Here is a 13,067-nt window from a genome sequence, read left to right as displayed (position 1 = left end):
TATATATATATATACAGTGGGGAAAAAAAAGTATTTAGTCAGCCACCAATTGTGCAAGTTCTCCCACTTAAAAAGATGAGTGAGGCCTGTCATTTTCATCATAGGTATACCTCAACTATGACAGACAAAAGGAGAAAAAAAAATCCAGAAAATCACATTGTAGGATTTTTAAAGAATTTATTTGCAAATTATGGTGGAAAATAAGTATTTGGTCAATAACAAAATTTCATCTCAATACTTTGTTATATACCCTTTGTTGGCAATGACAGAGGTCAAACGTTTTCTGTAAGTCTTCACAAGGTTTTCACACACTGTTATAGTTGAGGTATACCTATGATGAAAATTACAGGCCTCTCTCATCTTTTTAAGTGGGAGAACTTGCACAATTGGTGGCTGACTAAATACTTTTTTGCCCCACTGTATATATACACACACACACATGCTTTAATTATATTAAATAATGTATTCAGATATGTAAAATATTGCTTTGAAATATAAAATACATTGTATTACTGAATCATAAATACCTAGAAACTTAATAATTATGCTACACTCTACGAGACGAATATATTATTTTTACTTCACTGATAAAACACCGTGGCATTTTCAGATTAATGAGAAAAATATCAATGTAAGCATAATAATTTAAAGAAGGAGTTACAGGTCTGTGAGAGCCAGAAATCTTGCTTGTTTGTAGGTGACCAAATACTTATTTTACCGAGGAATTTACCAATTAATTCTTTAAAAATCCTACAATGTGATTTTCTGGATTTTTTTTTCTCATTTTGTCTCTCATAGTTGAGGTATACCTATGATGAAAATTACAGGCCTCTCTCATCTTTTTAAGTGGGAGAACTTGCACAATTGGTGGCTGACTAAATACTTTTTTGCCCCACTGTATATATACACACACACACATGCTTTAATTATATTAAATAATGTATTCAGATATGTAAAATATTGCTTTGAAATATAAAATACATTGTATTACTGAATCATAAATACCTAGAAACTTAATAATTATGCTACACTCTACGAGACGAATATATTATTTTTACTTCACTGATAAAACACTGTGACATTTTCAGATTAATGAGAAAAATATCAATGTAAGCATAATAATTCTTTCACCTATGCACATAGGTTACCTCAGACAAATGGAGAGACGTTCTTCCGAGCTGATGGCTTCCCGGTAATTTGTGTCTCGACTTGTAATAGAAGGTCCGATTTTCTGGAACAACACTTCATATTGTGCCCTGCTCATCCGAAAGTACTCCTTGAACCGGCTTCCGTCCAACTTCAGTTTTTGGACCAAACGATGACACTCACCGAGCTGTTTTCGCGCACCCAAAAATCTCACGAACCCACACAGACTGGCGGGTCCAGGGACGCGGGAAGTAGGGGTGCTGAGGGGGCTGCAGCACCCCGTTTTCACATGGTTGCAAATGAAACGCCAAGTTTGTTCATTTAAATTTATTCAGTTTTAGCATTTAATAATTTATTTGTAATGATCTCTGAAATGTAAATTGTAAGTGGGCTATAATAAACCCATGTTTATCTATATAAACATGATTAATTTTAATTGTATGTTTTCTATATGGGATGATTAGCCTAATCCTCATCAACACGTGACGCTGAACTATACAGAATGCGAACAAGATCGACACAGCACCCCCAACCGAAAACATCTTTCCGCGCCCAGGGCGGGTCCGTCCTTTCTTTCTACGTGGTTCAACCACCCCTCCATCCAAAGCAAGGACCAGAGCAAGTAATCTACATTGTGTCCAAATTTGAGTCAGAAACAAATTATCTACCAAATCAGATACAAGTAACAGTTTAGCGGATATTCCGTATCAACGCAACCAAAGCGTCTCAACTGAAAAAACGCTGCGCCACAAAAAGTGCTTGCAGCTGGGCGTTTTCAGCTAAAAACGCTGTGGTGAACACGGCCTTTGCGGCAGGCGCGATCGGTTTAGCACCTCAGTTCAAGCGGCAAGTGAACCCGTTTAATCTCTCTCTTTACCACTATAGTACATAATGAACATGAATTAGCATCAAAAGGGAAGCTATTTTATCCGCTTGTCAAGTCTGACGTCACGTGTCACCGCTTCCGCGTCCTACGCTCTATCTGATACCCCGAGAAAACAACAAAAGGTGCTAATATACACTCACAATGCCATATAATACTACCAAAAAAATTATATTCCTAACCTTTAACTCCATACCGAAATCCCAGATAGCCAGACAATGAAAATATAAATATAAAAAATATTTGTGTTTGGGACGCTGTGAGCTTGGAGACTGTAGTGTACACTGTACGTTTGAAAACGTTTAGCTTAAATGTTTGATATGAATAAACAGTGCTCATAAACGGCTTCTGAGGTAGTATTCTCAAGTGAAGCGAGTTGAGGCTTGGACCCGGAAACAGCGCTTCTTACGTCACCACTTAACAGCACAACTTAACTTACTGAAATGTCTCATGTAAAAGCTCACTCAGTGTTTCAAAGGCGTTTTCAGCTAAAAACGCTGTGGTGAACACGGCCTTTGCGGCAGGCGCGATCGGTTTAGCACCTCAGTTCAAGCGGCAAGTGAACCCGTTTAATCTCTCTCTTTACCACTATAGTACATAATGAACATGAATTAGCATCAAAAGGGAAGCTATTTTATCCGCTTGTCAAGTCTGACGTCACGTGTCACCGCTTCCGCGTCCTACGCTCTATCTGATACCCCGAGAAAACAACAAAAGGTGCTAATATACACTCACAATGCCATATAATACTACCAAAAAAATTATATTCCTAACCTTTAACTCCATACCGAAATCCCAGATAGCCAGACAATGAAAATATAAATATAAAAAATATTTGTGTTTGGGACGCTGTGAGCTTGGAGACTGTAGTGTACACTGTACATTTGAAAACGTTTAGCTTAAATGTTTGATATGAATAAACAGTGCTCATAAACGGCTGCTGAGGTAGTATTCTCAAGTGAAGCGAGTTGAGGCTTGGACCCGGAAACAGCGCTTCTTACGTCACCACTTAACAGCACAACTTAACTTACTGAAATGTCTCATGTAAAAGCTCACTCAGTGTTTCAAACTGCGGAAACGTGTAAAGCTTGTAAACATTGCAACGTAATATACATTTACCTCAGAATAACCATTCAGTGTCCATAAGATCGTCAGTCAGCTAAAAAATAACTATAAAGAGAGCATTTTGCTATATTTATGCACTAGGCTATTGCATAATAATATTTTGACTTAACCTGTTGTCTACATGATTCAACTCCTCCTATAAACTTGCATTACTAATTAAGAAAAACAGACTGAAAGTGTGAAAGACATACACTCTGAAAAATAAAGGTGCTTAAAAGGTTCTTCACAGAACCATTTTTGGTTCCACAAAGAACCATTCAGTCAAAGGTTCTTTAAAGAACCATCTCACTCTCAAATTTTTATAATCTGAATTTAGATGTTAAAGGTTCGTTATGAAACCATTTAGACAAAAATGTTCTTCTATGGCATTGTGAAGCACCTTTATTTTTAAGAGTGTATGACAACATTTACAGGATGCATTGAGGAGGAGCCCAAACTACACTCAGTGGCCAAGTGATGCTTATGGTCCATGATATTTGTACAGATTCTGTGTCATGAACAATTCTTTGTGACTGTATATATATATATATATATATATAAATATATATAATAATAAAATAAATAAAACACGTTTATTCTGTGGCACATAAAAAAGTAATTTGGTGCCAAATTTTTTTTCTTATAGGAGCCAATGGCTCCTTACTCAATTTTTTTTTGTCTGGAGCCCTGCACTAGAGTTAGAGCACATGCAACAAAATGAACAAATGCATTATATAAGGCACTGTAAGCCATAATTTGACAGCTATAATTTAATGCACAAATTAATGCACAGCAATTTATATTTGTACTCTGCACTGAAATACACATGCACTTCCTGTTGCACTTTTAATAACTTTTGATACTTATTTTGTCATGTTTATAAGCGGCTTGATCGGTTATGTCAAGGAGACTGGTTTCACTCAGTGTGGATGGATTGTTTTTTTTGTCTATGGAAGAGAATTTTAAAATACATTAAATCTGATGCACGAAAATTGTTAAAATAAATTTAAAACTAAAAACAAATCTAAAATATTAACAACAACAACAATAATAATGATCTGTTTCCGAAAACTTAGGCAGCTGACTTACTGCCTCGCTGCCGTATGAGGCCATGACTTTGCGTTTTTGCACGAAGGCACCTCATGAAACTGATTTTGGACAGGCTTCTGAGGCAGCGTAACGGTTTAATGATAACTAAACTAATATTTAATTACTATAATACTGATTTCTTGCTAGAAATAACATCAAAAGTGCAAAAAGTTAGTCAGAAATATACATTTACACACATACTGACCACCAAACGCAACTTTGAGATGCCATCTTTTTTTTTTAGACAGGAGGTAAAGCAGAATTTGGATTCGGACATGCCTTGATGCCTTCCTGCCTTGGAATGCTGCCTCCGAAGGCAGCATTTTAGAGTTTTCGGATGCAGCCAATGATGATGACAAACATAAAACTACTAAAACTAAAATGAAAATTGATATACAAATAAAGGCTAATTTAAAAATATTGATAAGTACTGTAATAGTAATTAAATAATACAAAAGTAACACTGACTAGTACTTCAAAAACACAGATTGAGGAGAAGATACAGCATGACAGACATTTTATCTTGTAATTTAACTTTTAGTTTTTAAGATATAAAAATTAGAGATGCACTGATTGCAATTTCCTTGGCCAATTCCGATTTCTGAATTTTTTATAAGTGTGACCTGCCGATACCGATTTTTGGCGATTCTGATTTTCTTTCTCAAAGAGGTGCCATAAATGCATTTATATGGCAAACTTTCGAATGCATAAAGAATTTTATAAGATTAATGTTTTCAATATTTTTAAACATACAAATAAGAAATGTTGGGAAAAATGCAATGATAGTTTTAAATATGAGACCAAACCAGTAGGTGGCAGCAAAAGTTTGAATGAATGAGTCATTTAGTCCTTCATTCAACAGATTCGTTCAAACTAGGCATGGGCCGGTATGAGATTTTGACGGTATGATAACCTTAAGCAAAAATATCACGGTTTCACGGTATTGTCGTTACAGTTCTAAAATGTGTTATTTTTAAATAACTGGGTAAAAAAATAAAAAATAAAAAATTTTCCCACTGAACACAATATATTTTGTTTTTGAGCAACATACAGAATATTAGGAACAGTAGAATTTGTTTGTTTTTCTTTGATTTGTTTCCTAAAAATAAATTTATTTAACCTAAATCTGTAATTACAGTTATTTAATTTTAGTTATATAATTCATATACATCATTCGATTTAATAATAACCCAATTTGACGCAAAAACAGAATGTTCTGTTCTGACTAGCTTTGTGAAATTGTGAAACGAAGCAAACAGCAGGAGCTCTGAATGAGACGCAGATTCACTCTCTGACAGCAGGAGGCGCTTCTGGAACACCACATACGGCGTTTCCTTGGTTATCGCTGTAAACAAAGCAGCACTGCGCTCAAACAATGCTTTAATATGAATTACACAGAGACGAGATTAAAAGAAAATACCACGTAAACTTTTCTGAAGACAGTCAGTTCCCCTCAGAAACACATTCATATAAACCCCCAAATCAATATTGAGGATTTTCTTCCAATAGTTTGTGCATCATGAACAGTGAGTGATCTGCCAGCTACAGTATTTTTCTCTGTGCGTCCGTCTTCAACATCTCTGGCCTGTGTTAACGGGCGTTTACAGACTTCATATTTTCACATAAATGACATTTTGGAAAATGATTGCATTGCAATGCAGTTTGTGCAAGTCCAGAACAGAGACGAGTTGCTTGCAATAAGACAATAAACGGCCGGTTGCCGATCGCGCAAGTTCCAGGGGAAGCTCCTTAGTTCGGCCATCCTACACACACGTGACTGACCGCTCGCTCGCATCAACAGGAGGGGAGGGGTCGTGTTACTCTCTAATGCCGAGTTCACACTGCACAATTTTAGCCCGATTTTTCACTCGATGACAGGTTTTGCGAAATCGGCCACAAATGCCCGAAATCGAAGGCAAATCGGTGCTCGTTCACGCGAGTGACAATCACGCAGTGTGAATTATCAAAGGCGTGATCTGAGGGAATCGCCGATGCGTCGCCGACGCCCGTGAAATATTTGGCATGCTAAATATCTGGAGCTGTCGGCGATTCACAATCACGCTGTGTGAAATGAGTTCTGACTGAAGCGAAAACCTGGCAACCCTGCACCAGACAGAGCTGTCGGCGATTCTTCCTATTGTAAAGTCATGCAGTGTGTAACCTCCTGTCGTCATTCCATCGTGCAGTGTGAACACCGCAACAACTGAATGCTACCCCAGATAGTCACAAGGTGTGAAACCAACAGTGATGCGATGTCTTTGAAAATCGTGCAGTGTGAACTCAGCATAACACTGCAGTGTTAATTTCGTTGACGAATAATTTGTGTCAATGTTCGTCAATTACATTTTTTTCACTGACGACAACGAGATGATAACGAACTAAAACTCTTTTTGAATGACAAAAACTATGACGAAAATATATGGACATTTTCGTCAACGAATAAAAACGAGACAAAAATGTTAGGGAGGGACGATTTGGGAAGAGATTAATTCAATTTCAGAACGAATCTGCTGCATGGTTAGGAGGTTAGATACGTACATGAACCAGCGGGACATAAACTAAAATACACTTTTGCACTTATGCTGCATGTCGCATAAAACGTTCAAAAATGTCAATATGTGGGAGTAAGAGAAGAGCAGACATATAGATAAATGAGAGCTCAATTTGGTCCGGTTTTCAGAGCGCAGACACTGAAGCATACACATGGAAAGCGCATCTCACAGCTCGCGAGTACTCTTTCGCGTTGCATGAATGGAGAATTACACACAAAATGATGTTGAATTGCCCGCTTTGACGAGTATTCACGTAAACACAGTTGATTACGTCTTAAGTGAACGTAAACAGCAGGGAGAACGTGTATCAGGACATTGCATCCGTGCATTCGGTTTTAAAGGTACAGCAGCCTAATTTAGTTGCTATTGTCCGAGTCATTGATGTTAAGCAAGCAACAAAAGAAACACAGAAAATCACTCACTGCTCTTGACTGAAACACTTTAGTAGCCCTAAAGATTAATCTAAATTTATTTATAAAAATAAATGTCTGCTTGAAAGAATGAAGAATATGCTAAACAAGTTGCTATAAAGAATGCATAATTAGCCTGTATAACCATTGGTATTTCATTAAAACGAAGACCATGTTCTTGTTCTTTATGAGAAGTGGTTTTATTTAATTTTAACTTGAAGGTATGTTGTGTGTCACAGCAGTTAAATATGTGTCTATCATGATAAAACCTTAATATGAAAACTATATAATGAGTTTGGAAATTTTGGAGAAATGCTTAATAAATGCATTACATTGTAACTATACCCATTAGATTTTAGCAGACTAAATTTACTGTAGATTTAGTCGACTAAAACTAGACTAAAACTAAAAACAATTCAGATGACTAAAATATGCCTAAAACTAAATGGCATTTTAATCAAAAGACTATGACTAAATCTAAATCAAAATTTGCTGTCAAAATTAACGCTGCTACACTGCACTCAACCTGAGGGATTCCTACACTTTCAGTCTTTGAGGAGACATGAAAAACAGCACATACCGCAGGAACGGTATAATGGAAAATATTAGCGGTTTTGAAACCGTGAAATTTTCAAATCGGGTCTGGGCCGATCATGCGGAAAACTGGTCCCTAAGAGTTAATTAGAATAATCGAATGTAAGAATAATCAGAGACCGACAAACAACCAATGTGCCTTTCAACCTAAATTAGAATTCAGATACTAAAATGGAGTCAGATTGAGTTAAACCTAAATTGAATAACTCTGCGCGCTGAAAAGACCGAACACGCAAGAGACCTTCATCCGCCACTGGGTACCTTCGTTGGGCCAGGTGCGCGGACCTTACACTGGCAAGTCGATAGGTGCATCTCTAATAAAGAATACTACTAAGGCTGTAGTGTCAAGACGTCTACCTCACATTATCACTAGTGTCATGCACTACATGAGAGAACGATGAGAAGGGTGATGTTTATAGGAGACATTAAGGCAGTAATTAATGCTTAGCAGACACATCCTTAAGCACCACAGGTTAGTTTCAAAGGGAAGTTAATTATCTGCTGCGTTGCTAAGTAACAAACACAGCTGATTCCCTGCTCCTCTTATTTCCTGTGACTCTATCTGGAGGATTAATAATAGCTGAAGATCAAAGCCAAATAATATGTTTTAATCCCATTGGACAGAGTGGATGGGATCTCTTTCCTTTTACATCTACTGGTTTCACGACATTGGCAAGCAACTCAGCGTACTTTAACAGCAACAGTGAGAAACGGTTAATCACTGTATTTTTGTAAACAAGCGAGTTAAAGACGTGTGTGCGCCAAAGCGCAGTAGTCTAGTAAGCACAGGCTGTCAGTTGATCTGAGAGTGGTTGTTACTGGCTCACAGCCATCACTGACTGTCTCGCGTTGCAGTCAGTATGAATGGACACCACTTGGATAAAGTCGTGACGGACACCGAGACTGACACACAGACAGAAATATTTCTCATTCAAAAAGCTGTATATTATCACAGCTTTCTTGCAGGGTCACAAATGAACAAGGTCTCAATACAAAAATACCACTGGAAATGACTAAAATGTATCAGATATTCAAAATGTGAGGGCAAACAAATGCCTAATTTTTCTATGTAATCAAATATTAAATATCTAATTATGGGTTTAATGCCAAAGACAACATAACATAGTGACCTTCAGCAGTCACAGAAATTGGTATTTGCTTTCTCAGGGTTGATTGTTGTTAAACATACACCAACTGTTCAAAAGGCGTCTGTAAGATTTTTTTTTCTCTTATGCTCAACAAAGCTGCATTTATTTGATCAAAAATACAAATACTATTACAATTAACAGTTTTCTATTTGAATATATTCCAAAGCGCAGTAGTCTAGTAAGCACAGGCTGTCAGTTGATCTGAGAGTGGTTGTTACTGGCTCACAGCCATCACTGACTGTCTCGCGTTGCAGTCAGTATGAATGGACACCACTTGGATAAAGTCGTGACGGACACCGAGACTGACACACAGACAGAAATATTTCTCATTCAAAAAGCTGTATATTATCACAGCTTTCTTGCAGGGTCACAAATGAACAAGGTCTCAATACAAAAATACCACTGGAAATGACTAAAATGTATCAGATATTCAAAATGTGAGGGCAAACAAATGCCTAATTTTTCTATGTAATCAAATATTAAATATCTAATTATGGGTTTAATGCCAAAGACAACATAACATAGTGACCTTCAGCAGTCACAGAAATTGGTATTTGCTTTCTAAGGGTTGATTGTTGTTAAACATACACCAACTGTTCAAAAGGCGTCTGTAAGATTTTAATTTCTCTTATGCTCAACAAAGCTGCATTTATTTGATCAAAAATACAAATACTATTACAATTAACAGTTTTCTATTTGAATATATTCTAAAATGTCATTTATTCCTGTGATGGCAAAGCTGAATTTTCAGCAAACCATTACTCCAGTCTTCAGCGTCTCATGATCCTTCAGAAATCATTATATGATCATGATATCATTATATCGTGCTGATTTGGTGTAAATAAACATTTCTTATTATAATTAATGTTGACAACAGTTGTGCTGCTTAATATTTGTGAAAACCGTGATACATTCTCTACATTCTTTTTGATCTTACTGACCCCATACATTTGAATAGTATTGTATATTTAACATGTGTTTGTTGCTGTATAATATAAACTGATCAACCAATCATTAAAAAAATTTGGGTAAAGTATAGCCTTTATTGTGTTATGACATCTTGTGCACTGATCACAGGTAGTTTTGAATATAGTACTGATTTAATTTTATACACAAGTCATAATTGTTTCAGAGTAAGAATTTCATTTAACTTCTGAAGTATACGACAATAAAGGGACGCCCTTTGTTTTATATAGTTAGAAAAAATGCCCTCACAAGAAATAAAACAAATAATATTAGAATTTAATTGGAAAACAAATAAATTCTGACACTGATTTCATCTATAATAGACAACAAAATGCTGTGGTAAAAAAGGAGATATAAGAGGCAGCAGTGAGAAACCAGTGAAATGGAACAATAATAGTGAAAAAATAATAGTGAAAAAAGTTAAATATTGTTGCACACATAAGCTTAAAATATGACATTAGGCTTCATGTATCTAAATGACTTTAAAAAGCAATTTTACCCATGTCTAGACAGTATTATAAGACCCACTGAGGAAGATCCTCTTACATTCAAATACACCCAGTCACCTCACACATTACAGATACTGCAAATCAGTGACTGCAGTAGATCTGGCTCTAGTTCACAGGGCACTGAGCACTACAAAATTGGATTTTACATGCCTTGCGTGTTATCTGTCCTCTAAACACTGACCTCCTCAATACACTTTACCAAGGCTTATCAATCTCCACCAACAGAGTTTCAGCTACAACTGAGTTGTCTGTAATTCTCTTCTATCACTATCTCTTGTCAGTTAAACTGACAAACCTCCCATTGTCACTAACACCTGTTCTTTGAGTATTAATGATGCACAGTTCCACAAACACACACGCCCTTGTGATATTTCTAGATTAGGCACTGCTGAATGTAGCCTCACCAAAATAAACTGAAGCAGTCTGGCATTAAGTGATCAATCATTCTTGCATTTAACACAGGTGAAAAAAAACATAATAAAACAGTCTCCTAGAATTGATTCAGTCAGCAGTTCACATCTTCTCAGGCAACCCAGGATCTCCAGACCTGAAGGTGAGGAAATTGGTCTGTAATGTGATATTCCCCTCTCTCTCTCTATATAGCTTTATGAGAGCCCAAGAGGCCTTTGCAAAAAGCACCTAGACAGGAACAGGGAAACACAGACTCCAAACAGATCCCAACTCCATCTCACATCTCCAATACACACTTCCACAGACCAAATCCATGTCTAAAACGGCTCCCTACAGTACAGCAACACTATTAAGTGCTGTAACTATATCTTAAAATAATCTAAACTAATGAAAATAAATATTCCATTCGAATGAAGATAAATGATTCAAAGCAAAATGCTGAATCACTGTTACGCATTCCCGTCAGTAGGACCATGCATGAAGGGCTAACAAGACAAACGCGATTAATCGGTCACGCATTATCTGTTCGAAAGAGATTTATTTGTTTTTTTTAAGTTTACACTTGTGAACTTGCATGTTGTGTGATCAGAAGCATGCGCATAAGATTTAGTCATCCATAAGTCTCTCTGTTTTCTATTCATTTCTATCCAAAGAGAACTAATAATGTTCCATTCCAGATATAATAGCGCGTGTATGGATGATGTAAACAAGGGTGCATATAAAACCTTGAATGACTGTCACTGCTGTTAAGACTGCTCAGCTCTATAAAACGCCACTGGTACTGGTCGGCACTCATTTTGGCCGTGAATAGATTTAGTACGGGGTTTAAAGTGGAAATGTATCTAGATTTTAAACCGATTTGATGTAAACAACAAGAGCCGTTGACACTGAATTTGACTCGCGCCTTTGCTCGCAGCTCAACCTGAACTAACCGTCAGAAAGTTACAACGAGTGAATACAGGCTCTCTGCCCGGCGGGAAGTTGGTGTTTTAAGGCGAACATGCCGTAAAATCACTCTCTGGACTATTTCTTCGGCCTTATCCTATGAATTATACACGTGGGTTCAGTATTTATTACGGACAGTAATAGCGACATGCTACGTCGCTAGCAAGATGGCATCCGCAGCTCCGCCACAAACACACTCTCACCTCTTCCACTCGCGTGTCAATAATCCTCTCCACTTCATATACATCTTCTTCATCATGTTCGCTGTCTCCAGGCTCCACTCTCTCGGCTCCGGAAGCCATTTATGATTTAACTAAGCAAAATATTGACGCTATGTGTTGTATAGATGCGTGCTAACAGCATGAAAGCCGAGCTATTGCACATACTCTGATGATACTGTCGGTGACAGTACTCGGTGTTGCCAGATCGCGCAAGAAAGACGCGAAATATGGCCTGGAAAAAAACACCCCAAGGTCGCGTGTTGTAAGCGGACGTGGCAACATGGGGAGTGCTACAACAAGAGGAGGATCCCTGTGTGTTCGTGTTGTGTGCATAGACTGTAAAAAACGAAGGTTGTGTGGAAACGGTGACAGATGATATGACTGAGGTTATCTTCTCCCACTGCTAAATATATCACAGGCGACAAAAAGACAACTAGAAAAATTAGGTGAAGTGACTTTCGCTAAAGTAGATCTTTTGACTTTTCAAGATGTTAAACATTTAAAATAAATATTTCATTTACATTATAAATGAAATCAACTATTTATTTTTAAAAAGCCTAATAACTTAAAATAATGTATTTGTTTATAAATAAAATAGCATTTTCGGTATCACTTTTTAGTACGGGTGAACAGTAGCCTACTTTTACAAATTCAACAGGTTTGACTTTCATTGTTAAAATTTGTATAGGTTAATAATTAGTTTATGCATTATGAGCTAATTCATCTTATTCATTAAAAGATGCATATGGATCCACAGCACTTAAATACATGTTTATGCATAGATGAAATTGGCTTTTTTATTATTATTATTATTTTCTAAGCAGGCCTACTTATTTACAGCTACTTTTGAATTTATTGTTTATTTAATTTTATATGTAATGCTCATAATTTTTTTTTTAATAATTGCTAGTTGCAGTCCTGAATCTCAGTCTGAAAAATTGAGACATTTTTCAGATTTCGAATTTCAATGTCATTTATTTAGGGCTGCAACTAATGGTAGTTTTAAGAATTGATTCATCTGTCAATTATTTCCTCAATTAATTAGATACCCCCCCCCCCCCCCCCACACCCACTTTTCTGTTTTTTTTA

At 36.7% G+C, this 13,067-nt stretch overlaps 1 protein-coding gene across 2 annotated transcripts in view; it reads right to left on the bottom strand.

Moving 5' to 3' along the window:
* LOC107569068 (M-phase phosphoprotein 8-like) overlaps positions 1-12,193 on the bottom strand; it is a 27,961-nt gene extending 15,768 nt beyond the window's left edge. For both annotated transcript variants that reach the window (XM_016255071.1, XM_016255077.1), the window contains exon 1: positions 11,961-12,193. In XM_016255071.1, the coding sequence (XP_016110557.1) occupies positions 11,961-12,059 (99 nt within the window). In that variant the 5' untranslated portion in view covers positions 12,060-12,193. The remainder of the gene's footprint in view (positions 1-11,960) is intronic.
* Between the last annotated feature and the right edge of the window lie 874 nt (positions 12,194-13,067).

The sequence above is a fragment of the Sinocyclocheilus grahami genome, unplaced genomic scaffold (genome assembly GCF_001515645.1).
Source record: "Sinocyclocheilus grahami isolate Dianchi unplaced genomic scaffold, SAMN03320097.WGS_v1.1 scaffold28.1, whole genome shotgun sequence".
Taxonomy (NCBI): Eukaryota; Metazoa; Chordata; class Actinopteri; order Cypriniformes; family Cyprinidae; genus Sinocyclocheilus; species Sinocyclocheilus grahami.
Note: the sequence above shows the minus strand (reverse complement) of the source record. Positions and strands in the feature narration are given on the sequence as shown.